We start from the raw sequence: 16,129 nt of genomic DNA on the forward strand, positions 1-16,129 counted from the left end.
ACTTGAGATTTGAGTGGAAGCCACCGGATTTTAGCCAGCGATTTTCCAAAACTATAGTTTGTTAACAAGAAATTTGTGGAGTGGTTGAAAAACAAGTTTTAATGACTCCAACCTAAGTGTATGTAAACTTCCGACTTCAACTGTATCTGTGACCAACAGATGTCTATTCTCAGTCGTGAAGTCCATAGATTAGGGCCTAATTTATTTATTGACTGATTTCGTTAATAATAATTAATTGCAAACATTTTCCTTAAAGTGTATATATATAATTTATTTTTTTGCCTCCCGGGTAGCGCAGTGGTCTAAGACTCTGGGTTCGAGCCCAGGCTCTGTCGCAGCCGGCCGCGACCAGGAGATCCATGGGGTGACGCACAATTGGCCTAGCGTCGGGAGGGTTGGGCCGATGGATATCCTTGTCTCATCGTTTTGTCAAGAAGCAGTGCGGCTTGGTTGGGTTGTGTTTCGGAGGACACGTGACTTTCGACCTTCGTCTCTCCCGAGCCCGTACGGGAGTTGTAGCGATGAGACAAGACAGTAACTACTAACAATTGGATACTACGAAATTGGGGAGAATATATATATATATTTTAAGTATATATATTTTTAAAGTACACATTTTAGTGTCCCCACTACAACAACAAAAACTACTTAAATACATATAACATTGTCCTTGAAACATTACATTGAAATACTGTAGAATTACATTAATCTTAGAGGACTGCTCCTTCTGGGGAGTGCAAATGTATTCAAAGCCTCTCATTGGCCAATACATAGCGTTAGCAATTTAGGGTTTGTGTACATCAATGGGGATAACATTTTTGTGCATAGTAAATTAATATTGTTATTATTTGACATTTTCAGGGTGGGAAAAACGCTTTCAATGTAAACGCTTCGACAGCATCATTGCATTTTGGTACACAATTACATACGTTTCCAACGAAACGCTTCGTTTGCCTTTCAGCATTGCGTTGCAGAGGCAGTTGCAGTGCGTTTGGTGTGGTGCATATCATACCTTGAATTTATCGAATTTATGCGTCAAATTGTATGCGTAGACGGCTTGACAGAAATGGTATGTGTAGACGGCTTGACAGAAATGGTATGTGTAGACGGCTTGACAGAAATGGTATGTGTAGACGGCTTGACAGAAATGAAAGCAGAAGTTGAATGTTGAACTTTTGTTACATACATATCCAGATGATGCTGCATATTATTTTGCGCAATAGCGCTGTTGTAGAAAAGATATGTAGACAGTCAGGCCCCCATTGATTTTGTTATAATGTTTGAGCATAAGAAGACAGCATTAGCCATGTCAAACTACGATATTAGCTTAAAAACATGAAAATTCCACTCCCGATTCATGACTACAAAATGCGGGTCCCCGACAGCGGAAGTTGCAGACAGAGCTCTTCCGGCGGTGGTTATGTGAACCGGTGAAAAAAGAAAATAACCGTGGAATAAAACAGCTGTATGTCTGTATTTCGAGTTCTTCTTCTCCAATATTCAAAGGTATTTGTGTTAGCTTGGATTACGCCATTTTCGCCTAAAAAACATAGGTAACAGGTAGCTAGCATGCTAAATTAGCTAGCCAAGCAACGTTAGCATTACTACTTGATGAACGGGCCGAGATTGTTAGCTAACTAGTTGCTTATGCTAACTAGAAAATAACTATATGGGTATTAAATATTAACGCAAATATACCCATAATACCAACCTCCATGAAAAGACCAGCCAACGAACCGACTGAGCTAACGTTACCAATTAACTAACGTTATGTTAATGTTGAACTCACTTCATGCTAACTAACTCGCTAACTTCGCTCGTAACGTTAGCTAGCTATAAGCTAGTTTATTGGGCTTTCCACTATTTGAAGCCCTCAGACTGAACAGAACGGACATATAACAATGTGTTAATGTAGCCATGCTCTAAAACATGTAATGTATTAATCTTTCATAGATCCCTCTCTATTGCACCAATCTGCCGCTCTCTTTTTGTGACGAGAACTGCCTGAACAGCTAGAGAGTGTGTTTGTGTGTTCCCGGACCAGGGTGACTGTGTGAAGTATACACACCCTGTGTTTACGAGGCTCTGTAGGAGACAACTCCAGACCCCAGAGTGAGGATTGTGTGTGAGCCTCTCGCTCCATATGTGTGTGACAATGGGGGACATCAGTGATCTGGACAGACAGATCGAACAACTTAGGCGCTGTGAACTCATCAAGGAAAATGAAGTCAAAGCACTGTGTGCCAAGGCCAGGTAATTAAACACACACACAGGCCATATTACTTTAAAATTTCTGATGAAATCTAAATCTTCATCACTAAGCCTGTCGTCTGCTTGTGTTTGTGTTACAGGGAGATTCTGGTAGAGGAGAGTAACGTACAGAGGGTGGACTCTCCAGTTACAGTGAGTATTTTCAGAATAGAAGACATCTTGATTACTTCGTAGATCTGCCTAGACTGCCATTATTTGCATTTCACAACCTGATTCCTCTTGTTACATGTGTAATGTTGGATGATTGAATACATTTGGGGAATGGAAACGCTAGGCTTTAGAACACCAGCTAACTGTAAAGGCCAGTTTATACTTGGTCTAACAACATGTTTGTAGGCAATTATGCGACAAGTGTCGCTGGTCAAAACATTTAATTTATACTTCGGTGGAATGTCTGTTAGTCCGTCACTGCGACTGTCAGTTTCCTTGTCGTGCAGACATTAAAAAGTCTACTTCTCTGTGACTGTCACAACGTCCGTTGTCGTGGTTACTGTACTGTCACAGCAACCAGACCAAATCCTCCTGTGACAAGATGATGCAGTTCTAAAATTCTCAGATAGAATGACCTACTTTTATTTCGTCACACTGTGGCAGTAAGCTATTTTCTGTAAGCTCGCCATTACCTTGTAAATAATTGTTGTGGGTTTACTTTTCTGTAATAATGAATAAGAAGTAACTCAAGTTTAGACGTTGTCAGCTATATTTGAACTGGCTAGACAACAAACCAAAACGTTGTTTAGAAAATTGCTTTTAGTTGCCTGGCTTGCTAGATTGACATTTACTGAATTCATTTTTAAACAGATGGATATATTGGTGTTAAAATAGAGAAAATATGCTATTTGGAGCACCGGCCTGCTGTTGTCATGCAGAGGCTGTTTTGTGTTAATACTTTTTCATAAGTACAAAGTTTGATGTCGGTTGACAATAGAATGATTACCGGCACACCGGCAGTCAAATTCCACATGGTCGCTTAGTCACAGTAATTAGGCTCTGATGCTGCGGGTCATTTAGTAGCCCACTAAACTTGCTAACAGCCTGGTACTCAGCACTCTTGTCCCTCTAATCGCTCTGACAATGCAAATGTATTTGAGAATCTAATCTAACACTTAATGAGAGCCAATGAGCTCATGTTGCGCAACATTTATATAGGCTATGCAATTGCAGGAGAAATCATGTTGATGACGACTAATAAAAAGAGGATCCATCAGCTTTCTATAGGCTAGGCCAACTATATTTATTATTCAACTTTCCTAATATTAACCCTTGTGCTTTGCTGAAAATAAATTGCGTTCATTGTGGTATGGGGTCAAATTGACCCGGACAGTTTAAACACGCTCAAGACAGTCAAAGAATCAAGTTAAAACAGCCCAAACTTTATTCGGTCTTGTCAGACCTTTCAGAAAGAAGAAATACAAGAACAGTTGATTTAAAAAAAAAAACCCTCTATATTTAAGAACTATTTGTTTGACATATTTCCTTTCTCACAGCAAGCATTTTCTGTTTCCCCAAGTGTACATTTTTTGTTGTCTTTTCCAGTAACACTTAGGTGTGATTTGACCCTATTGGTCAAAATGATCCCTTCAGTCTTTCTCTCTAAATGTTGAACACAATGTACATGTGTGCTTCCTGCAGATGTATTTATTGCATTCTACACTGCTGGTTTGACTGTCTTTGTGAGGGGGGTCCTGGAACAATTTTGATTACATTGGAAGCTGACAGTCCTACCTTAACTTCGTTGTGGGGACAGTGACCATTCTATATTACCATTTTTTTTAGACCTCCATGTCCTCTCTTCTCTGGATGATGGTTGTTGCGTGCTCTCTCTCTCATCTGATGGAGGGGATGGTATAGCAGAATCCTCCTCTTCACCAAAGAAAAATTCACAATCTGGATCATCAACACCATTGTCCTCTGTCTCTGAAACCTCTTATTGTATTTCACTGTCACAGTCCAGAATTTGTGATGAGGCTTCATTGACTGAACATTTTTTGGAGATAATTTGAGTGTCTGTGTCAGAGATCTGCTGTTCTCACACGGAGAAGGATAACATTGGTGAAACTCCTTTTCACCCAAACATAGTTATAAAGTGCAACCAGAACCAGTCAAAACATAATACAAAGACACATGTTTATTTTGGACCTGTGCCAATATCTATACACATGAAATTATCTGGGTCAAAAGGACCCACAACATCATGTTTGTATACAAAATATACACAGACATTCCACAACACATCAGTGTGTCCAAATTTTGAAGTTAGGTTCATGACCCTAAATGAGGAAAAGTCCTTTAATTCCATGGAGAAAAAGGTAGGTTACCTAGTATTTTAGACAACTCAAGAGTGGAAATGGGTCAAATTGACCTGCAACATAACAGGAGGGTTAAGCACATTGCTTATATTTACAACAGGAATACAGCCTACATGGCATGAAATAAACCACGGGGAAAAACATCCTCCATTTAAGTGCATAGATGACATGTATTTTTTCCCAGTGCATGATAATGGTCCATTTTAAATCAAAGAAATTGTCACGCATATATTATTTAGTATATGTAAAGACAATATTAAATCAACAATAGTTTGATGGGTGACAATATTAGCCCATCACTTGTGAATGATGCCCAACATAAGAAACAATGACTTTTTTTGCAACTGCTTTACACTGGGTGTAGAGCCTAACTGGCTGCGAGTGAGTTTCAAGTTTGGGGGAAATCATTTTCACCATTACATGCATAATTGCATTTGCGGTCACTTTTCATAATGGTGTTTTCCGCTAATGGAACAATAGCGCTTATGTGCTAATTTCTGAGCTTATAATGTGAAGAAATAGTGTAAGCTAAACGTTATGATCTGTTGCGTCACATTACATACATTTTTTTAAATGCTAGTTGGTTGTATTAATTTGGGATCTAGTCCATCCCACAACTGTCCCAGACTGTGGAATATTTATTTCTCGCACAAAATAGAATACGTTGACTTTTGTACTATGGGGGATAGTAGATTGACAGGCTAGTGTCTTTGCTATTTGTTAGGCCTACTCATCTTGTTGGCTGACAAAGAGTAAATGTGCGCAGTTCATCCAATATCTTCAATATGCATGTCGGAATGGGATAAGGACGCACACAGTTGCGTCAACGATTTGTCCGTCTTTACTTGTAGCAGGTGAGAAAGACCCGATCACGTGAAGGAGAGCCATGTGAGTGAGAGACGCTTCGGGTTGCGCTCCTCAGGGAGAAGGGCAAAATGCAGCACCCCGGGCCTCAAAACCCATGGATTTATTTTCTAGTGCTTGTCAAATTGTGAGTGAGATACTATTGGAGTGTGTACAGCCTGCTCAAAAAAACAAAGTAGACCTCATGCCTTTTCAAGTGACTTTTTTTCAAATCATCATTAGCGTCTCATCATGCAGCCTTACAATGTATTAAACATCAAAACATATAGCCCAAAGTTTGTAGAACAACTGAAGTTACATTAATAACTCTAAATTAAGCATATAGGAGTAACTATTTCTTTGTTAGCCGCTCAACACAGAATAGCCGCATGTGCACACTCCCTCAAATCGTTTGGAGGAAATATTTATTTTATTCAGCTTTGTTCAATTGTATTCTTCATACTATAAAATAATATAAATTAATGCCACGTAATTATAAGCAAATTAACTATTGTTGCCCACATCCATTTGACATAGCCACAACAGGACCTAACATAAGGACAACTCAGAATATGCTATTCTTCTGAAATTGACCATTTTCTTCATCATGCTTCTTTAGACCTGTATAAAATAAATCATGGATTTATTGTGAAGGTGTAGGCTATATTGCATGGATTTATTAGACTTTTTAAAATGGCTTGTAGGCTATGTGTGGGAACCAGGAGATGCTAATTGTGTTTGTTAATTAACAGTCAATTACCTTGAGACCGACGGTTATTTCGCGACGCCACACTCCTAATCATGACCCCTGCGTATATTAATGAGCCATACTTTGCTGGTGTCAAACCATTTATGAAAACATGATACATATTTTGGAAGCTGAGAAGCAGCCCTTTAAAATGATATGTCAATTTAAAAAAACACATCCCTGCCTCGCTTGCTAGTGTTGTCACGATGCCAACATAACGATACCAGGCCAAGCAAGGCCAAGTGTCTTAGCATCCTGTTCACCCCATTCCCCACACCTTTTCCCGTTTTCTAAACGCTATGCAAAGCTATACAAAAAAATCTGTCACTGATATTTACACTTCTATGCAATACAACATATTTAATATTGAATTTAACTTCACACTGTTCACTGCATAGAATACTGCATAGAATGACTAATTTGCTCATATTTGCAAAGGCCTGCCTGTGATTTGGCTGGAGGAATGGGATGATGGAATATACATGCATAAATAATGGTCTGCATGTCATTGTGGCAGGAAGGGGAAAACACTTAATTAAACTTTTACTCTTCAGTTAAGACTCACACATACTCTGTCTCCCTCACACACTCTGTCTCCCCCATAAACACACACTCATTGCTCCCAACTTTAAAAACGTTAGGCACCAAGCAGAATGTAAGGAGCACCAGAAAGAGAGATTTTTGTTAGTTTAGTCTTACATTAAGCCTATATGAATCCTACCTTTTGAAGCACATCTCATGAGTAGTAGACCCTTTTCCTTTCTTCCTATGCCAATCAAATATGCCTAGACCTGCCAAGTTACCAGGTTGTTAGCTACCTAGGTAACTTGACTGAACAATGGCCCGGGATTAGTTTAAAGCAGCCCAGCCAGCGACATGTTTTGTGAAATTATATCAAGTGCGTGCGAAATTGTGCAGGAAGAATAAAAGGTTGCTCCAGTAATGTGAGTCATATTTTTTTAACCCTTTGAGCTGGAGGCAAGTCATTTTCTTTGATGTAAAGCTGCAAGCATGACTGTCTCGGAGCTGTTTTTCTTCTGGCACTGCTGTGTGACAGCGAACTTGCAAAGCCTATCAGACTGGCCTGTGCTCCTGGATATACCAGGGATGAAATTATATAGAATGTAGACCTATCAATTTTGCTCGTTCTGCACGCTGCTCCAATGTATCAAATGAACAAATGTAACAGAAGACTGACCAGTGTCTGCATCCCCCCCTCGCCATCACGGCTAAATTATATTTTAAAAACTGAGGAATCGATGCGCAGGAAGAGCGGATGGAGAGAAGCTGGTGATTGATAGCTGGAATGGGATGCGACTGGCGGAAATGTGAAATGCGCATGAAAGTGAAGGGGACATTATTGGACCGGTGCTAACAAGAGACTAGTTGCTGTTGCTTACATTTTTTTTTTTTTTTACAGAATTAATTTTTTAAAATTATAACAGGTGCCAGTGGGTACTTTCAGATCAGTAGGGCTGAAACATGTCATAGTATCATATGAAACGGTACTATGGTATTCTAAAATGTTGGTATCATAAGTATCATGACGTTTTGGTAGCGTGACATTACTGTGGTACTGGTATACCATGCAACACTTCTTCATATCTAACTTAATAATTTTCCAGTTTGTGTTAGCTAGGTCTCGCGAATACCTAATGACATGCTCTTCAAATTGTCGATAGGAGTATTTTAGCTTGTAGTTATCAATGAAACCATTTACATAAAAAAGACAAGACGAGCTAAATCAAGTAGGCTGGCTAGTTAGATACTTTGCCTCATTTTGGCTGATTGTCTACTCTGCTTGTCAACATTTCATTTCACTGACTCATCAATTGGAAAAAATACTCTAAAATGTACATATAATTATCAACATTAAAGCGAATTGTATACAGTTTCATACCTTAATATTGTTGTCCTGATCTCAATGACAGAGCTGTCAAAGGTGAGAAACCTTTTAGGTCCAGTAGAGGCACGGCACCTCCCAGTGGCCGCATTCACTTTGTCTCAATGCCAAAGCTCACAATTTGCTCACTCCTACCAAAGACACATTGGCGTCAGTTGTTACAATGGCATTTCAGGATGCCGCTACTCATACCTCCTAATAAATGATGTTCAGTCAAAATACAAAAATATTGATTTTTCTATTTTTAGAAGCACATGTTTAGTATTAGTGGGTTGAATACATGTTTGCTCAGCTTACTTCCTGAATTGTTGCCCTTTAATTCCCTACAATTCTTATTTTCTATCACAGGTGTGTGGGGATATTCATGGACAGTTTTATGACCTAAAGGAGTTGTTTAGAGTAAGTTCAGTCTCCTGTCTGTATTTCCTGCATTTCATCTGTATGATTTCTCAGTGCCTCTTTGTCCGCACTCTTTGTCTGTACAGTTCCAAACTCAACATATGCACAATTTTGCTTCATTATGCCATAAACTCCATGTCATTTACATGCATATCATATTCTGCTGTGCCATTTTTGACGTGTCATTATTTAACACTTCAATTGCGTGTGTGCAAGGTAGGGGGCGATGTTCCGGAGACAAACTATCTCTTCATGGGTGACTTTGTGGACCGAGGCTTCTACAGCGTGGAGACGTTCCTGCTGCTCCTAGCACTCAAGGTACTCGAGAAGCCAAATCGGAGCTATTCAATTATTCTGAGGCTAGATGTTTTCATTCTTCAGACCCTCTTTCACTCCCTCTGTAGTGTTTCTAATGCTATGCAGGGTTGGAGTTAGTTCAATTTAAACTTATGTAAATTCAGGAAATGCAATGATTGAACGTTTTTTCTACTTTCTCATTGTACTGTGCGAAGTGTGCGCTTTGTGTCTAGCCTCACTACTAACCTCTCTATGGGACAAAGTCGGACCTACTACCCCTCTCATTTGCTTTTTGGCCAGTAGGGTCCCATTGAAGGACCCATTCTAACAAGTAACTTACCCCTTCCTCCCCCCATAGGTGCGGTATCCAGACAGGATCACTCTGATCCGAGGGAATCACGAGTCACGGCAGATCACACAGGTCTACGGCTTCTATGACGAGTGCCTCCGCAAGTACGGCTCGGTCACCGTGTGGAGATATTGCACCGAGATCTTTGATTACCTGTCCCTCTCTGCCATCATCGACGGCAAGGTGCGCTCCCCGGCCCTTTCAGTCACTTTTCTCTGCTTCTCTCTGATTGTTATTTGTGCCTTCTTACCAACTCCTATCGTCATACCAAGGAGGGACGTGACAATGAACATAGGAGTTGATAATACAGCACAAATAGATCTGGGACCAGGCTAGATTGTTATGGTTAGATGGCTAGTCTCGCTAAATAGCTAGGTCTCACTGAAACAGCATGACTCGTGGCAATCTCCCCTCTTTATATCTTTCCAGCTAGCTCAGGTTTTCCTCTGGTAATTAATGCAAGTAACTCTGGATCGCAATTGCACCCATCGGTTCAAACATGTTTTGTTGCTTTATTGAGAAGAATGTTTTTAAAGAAACCTGTTTCTTGAGTTGGATTGTGTAAGGCCTTAACTATACTGAACAAAAATATAAACACAACATGCAATGATTTGAAAGGTTTTACTGAGTTCCAGTTCATATAAGAAAATCAGTCAATTGAAATAAATTCATTAGGCCTTAATCTATGGATTTCACATGACTGGTAATACAGATATGCATCTGTTGGTCACAGATACCTTTAAAAAATAAGTTGGGGCTGTGGATCAGAACCAGTCAGCGTCTGCTGTAACCGCCATTTGCCTCATTCAGCGAAAAACATCTCCTTCGCATAGAGTTGATCAGGCTGTTGATTGTGGCCTGTGAAATGTTGTCCCACTCTTCAATGGCTATGCAGAGTTGCTGGATATTGGCAGGAACTAGAACATGCTGTTGTACACGTCAATCCAGAGCATCCCAAACATACTTAAAGGGTGACATGTCTGTGGAAGAACTAGGATATTTTCAGCTTCCAGGAATTGTGTACAGATCCTTGCGACATGGAGCTGTGGATTATCATGCTGAAACATGAGGTGATGGCTGCCGATCAATAGCACGACAATGGGCCTCAGGATCTCATCACGGCATATCTGTGCGTTCAAATTGCCATTGATACAAAATGCTATTGTGTTTGTTATCCATAGCTTATGCCTGCCCATACCATAACCTTACCGCCACCATGGGTTACTCAAAACGTTGACATCAGCAAACTGCGCACCACACAACGCCTTACAAGTGGTCTGCGGTTGTGAGGCCGGTTGGACCTACTGCCAAATTCTCTAGATGTTGGGGGCGGCTTATGGTAGAGAAATTAACATTCATTTCTCTGGCAACAGCTCTGGTGGATGTTCCTGCAGTCAGCATGCCAATTGCACGCTCACATAACTTGAGACCTCTGTGGGATTGTGGTGTGTAACAAAACTGCACATTATAGTGGCCTTTTATTGTCCCCAGCACAAGGTGCATCTGTGTAATGGTCATGATGTTTAATCAGCTTCTTGATATGCCACACCTGTCAGGTGGATGGATTATCTTGGCAAAGGAGAAATGCTCACTAAAAGGGATGTAAACAATGTGTGTACTACATTTGAGAGAAATAAGCTTTTTGTGTGTATGAAAAATGTCAGGGATCTTATATTTCAGCTCATGAAACGTGTTAATATTTTTGTCCAATGTAGATTTTTTTCTCTCTCTCTTTCTCTCATTGTGTAGATATTCTGTGTGCATGGTGGCCTTTCTCCCTCTATTCAAACTCTGGACCAGATTAGAACTATCGACAGGAAGCAGGAAGTGCCTCACGATGGCCCCATGTGTGACCTGCTGTGGTCTGACCCAGAAGGTAAGATACTGGTAAATAACCCTTCCACCCCAAAAATGTGTAGCTATAAGCAGGATGGTGAAGATTCCACCAAGTCTGTCTCACACATTTTAGCATTTATCCCCCAATGAAAAGGAATGAGACAATTCAAGTTTCTCTCTCACAGACACCACAGGGTGGGGGGTGAGCCCGAGGGGGGCGGGCTACCTGTTTGGCAGTGACGTGGTGGCCCAGTTCAACGCGGCCAATGACATCCACATGATCTGCAGGGCCCACCAGCTGGTCATGGAGGGCTACAAGTGGCACTTCAATGAGACAGTGCTAACTGTGTGGTCCGCACCCAACTACTGCTACAGGTCTGTGTCCTGTCCATCTTTTTCTTGCTTGCTTGTCGTTTTGTTTTTTTCTATCTATTCTGCATTTGGACTGCTGAGTTTATGGCCAAACTCTGCTGTGTATGCATGTTGTTAGCTTATAGCAATGTTTAGGTCGCCATAGCAACCGTCTAACTCTTCTGCTCCCTCTCTCCCTCCCCTGTAACACAGATGTGGTAATGTGGCAGCCATCTTGGAGCTGGATGAGCACCTGCAGAGGGAGTTCATCATATTTGAAGCCGCCCCGCAGGAAACCAGGGGTATTCCCTCCAAAAAGCCAGTGGCAGACTACTTCCTGTGACCTCTCACCCTGGAGGGAATACGGAGCCTTTGGCTGTGTTCCCCTGCTCAGACGTTGCATGCATCAACCAATGGTTGCGTGCCACATCATTGACTGTCGTCGACTGCTATATTGCTATAACTTGATGTGGTTAGCTGATACTTAAAATGTCTATCCAGGGGTTGTAAGATCTGGCATGCGTTAGCAATGCCTGGGCAGAGGAACGCACCCTTTATGTTAGGATGGTTTCTTGTGTCTTGAACCTCTTTGGTTCTGTTTCAAACTGACCCCTAGACCAGGGGTATACAACCCTGTTCCTGGAGTGCTGCAGGTACTGTACAATTGTCTCAAGGCACCACATTGAGCTACTAAGCTTATTTATCAGTTCAGTGATTGCCTAAATTCAACACATTTTTTCTTCCAGGTCAGTTTAATCAAAAACAGGAAGTGACTTCCGCACACCAGGACCAGGGTTGCCTACCCCTGCCCTAGACACTTCTTGATTCCCCACTGTAGAGATGAAAGAGCTGTGTCAGTGTGAGCAATATGGCAGAAACTCCACCTACCCTATCAGAGGATGAAGTGGCGCTATTACCATACTGCTGATACTGTCCAGGCCTTGGTTGGAAGATCATGAAGTATCTAGTTGTGAATGAATCTGTGCCCATTTCAGCTCTTTTACAATGGCCATAGTTATTTTTCTTCCTCCCCTCCTATTAACTTCTCTTATCCTCTCTCACCGCCATTGAGTTATTTGGTATTTGCCCTTCCCCCTAATCTTGTAGTATTTTTACATTTTAAAATGTGAACATTGTCCTACAGATGGAGGGATACTTGAAAGGAGATGAAAGAATATTTTAATCTGCAGATATAGGAAATTAACCCATTTCTGGGTTGAATTTTCCATATGCATAATTTCTTACACATTTTTCTTTTCTTTGATTTTTGTATAACTGTTGTGTAAAGGATGAACTGCAAAAATTATTTTTCTTCAGTTTGCTATTTCAGTGTCCTGTTTGCTTGTTTTCTCTAACTCAGTTTTCAAAAACATTGTTCTCGATGCTACTCAGCCTAAACAGCACCTACACTCAAACAAAAATAAAGTAACTGGTTAAATGGGATCACTACACACATTTTTTTTCTTTCTGTACCTTGTTGATGCCTATTGATCCACAAATCTCTGTAGGGTTCACTGTTGACTTTTGATATTGTGAAAATAAAATCTTTTTATATCAATTTCCTTTATCTGCTGGAGTGGCTATAGTTTGGACGTTTCAAGTTCTGTTTATTTAGCCAGTTGATGCATGGAGTGGAAAAAAATACAATGTTTTTGACCTAACCTTCAATTATATATCCAGACATGATATACTGTTGAGTGTTGTTCCCAACCAAAGTCCTAATTGCAATATTACAAGAGGCATGAAATGAGTAAGTGTGGTGATTTTAGATAACATCTTAGTAATTTAGCAGGCACACTTGTCCAGCGTGACTGTTTTATATATTTCTTCATAAATGTTTTATATATATATATATATAATGTGGACATTCACAGAGCAATCATTTTGGAGAGAGAGTGAGACCATGAGCAGATGGGCTCCTGCATTTTTCAGCTTGTTTTTGCAAATTAAAAGATTTAGAGTTGGATAAACTTAAGATTTTTCTGCAAGGACATATACAGGATTCTACCCTCCACAACATAACCTTCAATCCAAATTTACAACCTAATTTTGGACAAAATTACCTGGAATGATTCCTATTACCAAATATTCTTATTTCCAAGGTATATACAGCAAATGCTCTAGCAAACCAATGACCAGCAAATGAAGCACAAGAAACCTGAAAACGCCATCCAACCTGGAACAGAGTAATGTTTAGACTGAAGATACTTTTAAAAGCCAAGAATAAAAAATAATTACAATTATATATTTCACTTCATAAGGACTGAATGCTAAGTTAAGGTTACCAAGCTTGCTAGGACAGATCAGATCAATTAGCACAGGTGTGAAGTTTCAAAGCCCAACATTGGCAGGAGAGTTTCACAGCCTCCCCCACTCAAATGCTGAGGCCTTTGAAACCCTCTCCATCTGCAGAGGTCATTACTATACAGTACCCCCTTGTTTCATCTGTTTTGAACTGATGCCAGGACACTTCGATTGTCAATTACCTCAATAAAAAACAATATTGTTGATTTTTCACGTCAGAAAATATCCTCCCTGCAATCCAAAATACAACAGCCGCAGGACAACTTTGTTTGGACATCGTAAAGAACCCTTAGTAGTTAGTTATCGACCTTCTCCACGTAGAAAAAAAACGGTGGAGAGAGACTTGCTAGCTACGTTAGCTAGCTAGCTGGGATTTTCTACATGGAATCTGCTTACCGAAAAAAGCTTCTCCCAAGTGGGTGTGACATCTACTCCCGTTGCATGCTGCACTGCTGTTCGGGTTCCACCTGGCGATCTGTTCACAGTGCCCTGGCCTGTCTCCCCCTGTCTGGTACAGGTACCCCCGCCATACTCCCCCCTCTCTCCCGAGCTTTTGCTTGCCTCCAGTACACGCACTGTTGCGGCGAGTGATTCTTGGCTAGCCCCGAGTCGTTATATATTTTTTATTGTGCTTTATACTATTTGCCTCATGACTCCTGCGTGCTTTGTTGACTATGGATTTGCTTGATTACCCAACCATGGGACTGACAATGTTTGTTCCCACACTCGGGACTCTTGGTTACAGACTCTTGGCCTCCCATCCTATTCTAACCACCTCACACCTTTCTTTGTATTCATGTTACCTGATGAAATTGCTGTACAATAGAATCTTATTGCCATCCAATGCACATTCCTGTCATCTGCCTTGCCTGATTGTATTACTGCTGATGATGTCTGGAAATGTGCATGTACACCCTGGCCCATCTACCGTTGTTAGCCCCAATTCTGACTTGTGCTCTATCTGCTTCACTGATTTCTGCTCTTGTAAAAAGCCTGGGTTTTCTGCTCGTTAACACTACAAGCTTAAATTTAAATTTTGGGTTCACAGCCCCAATCCAGATGTGTTACTGAGATGTGGTTAAGAAAGTGTTTTGAACACTGGTGTTAACCTTCCTGGTTCTAACATTTTTTTTATTGGCAAAACAGATTTTCCAAAGGTGGTGGAGTGGCAATCTTTACCAAGGAACAACTTCAGTGCTCGGTTGTCTCCACCAAGTCTGTCCCCAAACAATTTGATTTCCTGGTTTTAAGCATTAAACTTTCAAATAGCTCTTTGTTGACTGTTGCTGGGTGTTATTGTTCACCATCAGCACCCGCCTGTACCCTACATTCCCTAAGCTCTATCCTGGCCCCTTACACTAATTTTGAATTTGTCCTGCTACGTGACCTAACATGCTTAAACCACCTGACCAAGTCCTAAAGCAATGGGACTCCCTAAATCTTTCTCCGATTATTACCAATCCCACAAGATATGATTCCCAAGAAAGGCTACTCTCGTTGATGTTATCCTCACAAATAATCCTGATAGGTATATGTCTGGTGTTTTATGTAATGACCTTAGTGATCACTGTTTTTTACAGCCTGTGTTCGTAATGGCTGCTCAGTGAAACGACCTGTCCTGATTTGTAAATTGGAATCAGCTTGATCCCCTCAGTCGAAGACGCTTGGACCTTCTTTTTTGATATTTTCAGTGGTATTGTTAACCAGAAAGTTCTACAGCTGCAACATCGAGAGCATTGGTTGCATCACTGCCTGGTATGGAAACTGCACGGCCTCCGACCGCAAGGCACTACAGAGGGTAGTGCGTATGTGTTAGAGGAATTCTAAATTCACAGTACATAATAGCATTTGGACTAGTCAGTCCTGATTGAAATGTATACATAATTAGTCATCATTGATAAAAATTCCCTTAACAGTATGGCCCAGTACATCACTGGGGCCAAGCTTCCTGCCATCCAATACTTCTATACAAGGCGGTGTCAGAGGAAGGCCCTAAAAATTGCCAAGGATTCCATAGATTGTACTCTCTGGTACCGGAGTGCCATGTCAAGGTCCAAAAGGCTTCTTAACAGTTTCTACCCGTAAGCCATAACAATCTGAACAGCTAATCAAATGGCTACCCAGACTTTTTGCATTGACCCCCCCCCCTTTGACGCTGCTCCTACTCTTGGTTTATTATCCATGCATAGTCACTTTACCTCTACCTACATGGTACATATTACCTCGACTAACCTGTGCCCTGTATGTTGACTCTGTACTGGTACCCCCTGTATATACAGTTGAAGTCGGAAGTTTATATACACCTTAGCCAAATACATTTAAACTCAGTTTTTCCCCATTTCTGACATTTAATCCTCGTAAAAATTCCCTGTCTTAGGTCAGTTAGGCTCACCACTTTATTTTAAGAATGTGAAATGTCAGAATAATAGTATAGAGAATTATTTATTTCAGCTTTTATTTATTTTATCACATTCCCAGTGGTTCAGAAGTTTACATACACTCAATTAGTATTTGGTAGC

At 40.7% G+C, this 16,129-nt stretch overlaps 1 protein-coding gene across 3 annotated transcripts; it reads left to right on the forward strand.

Moving 5' to 3' along the window:
* The first annotated feature begins 1,051 nt into the window (after positions 1 to 1,051).
* On the forward strand, positions 1,052 to 12,864 carry LOC118358945 (serine/threonine-protein phosphatase 4 catalytic subunit B). 3 transcript variants are annotated; one of them, XM_035736982.2, is made up of 9 exons: positions 1,052 to 1,069; positions 2,045 to 2,253; positions 2,352 to 2,403; positions 8,423 to 8,473; positions 8,690 to 8,791; positions 9,129 to 9,302; positions 10,869 to 10,995; positions 11,141 to 11,330; positions 11,520 to 12,864. In XM_035736982.2, exons 2-9 carry the CDS (start codon positions 2,144 to 2,146, stop codon positions 11,647 to 11,649), a joined length of 936 nt encoding a protein of 311 aa, XP_035592875.1. In that variant the 5' UTR covers positions 1,052 to 1,069; positions 2,045 to 2,143; the 3' UTR covers positions 11,650 to 12,864. The 3 variants fall into 3 exon arrangements, with proteins under 3 accessions (XP_035592875.1, XP_035592873.1, XP_035592872.1); XM_035736980.2 differs by lacking the exon at positions 1,052 to 1,069 and adding an exon at positions 1,338 to 1,506; XM_035736979.2 differs by lacking the exon at positions 1,052 to 1,069 and adding an exon at positions 1,345 to 1,506 and having other exon boundaries at positions 1,954 to 2,253.
* Positions 12,865 to 16,129: the final 3,265 nt, after the last annotated feature.

Source organism: Oncorhynchus keta, chromosome 26 (assembly GCF_023373465.1).
Source record: "Oncorhynchus keta strain PuntledgeMale-10-30-2019 chromosome 26, Oket_V2, whole genome shotgun sequence".
NCBI lineage: Eukaryota > Metazoa > Chordata > Actinopteri > Salmoniformes > Salmonidae > Oncorhynchus > Oncorhynchus keta.

Bases quoted from the DNA above. Each gene is read 5' to 3' on its own strand.
- LOC118358945 (XM_035736982.2), top strand. From the start codon at position 2,144: ATGTGTGTGACAATGGGGGACATCAGTGATCTGGACAGACAGATCGAA. The intron at 2,254-2,351 runs GTAATTAAACAC...TTTGTGTTACAG, and splicing joins GCACTGTGTGCCAAGGCCAG to GGAGATTCTGGTAGAGGAGA. The intron at 2,404-8,422 runs GTGAGTATTTTC...TTTCTATCACAG, and splicing joins GGGTGGACTCTCCAGTTACA to GTGTGTGGGGATATTCATGG.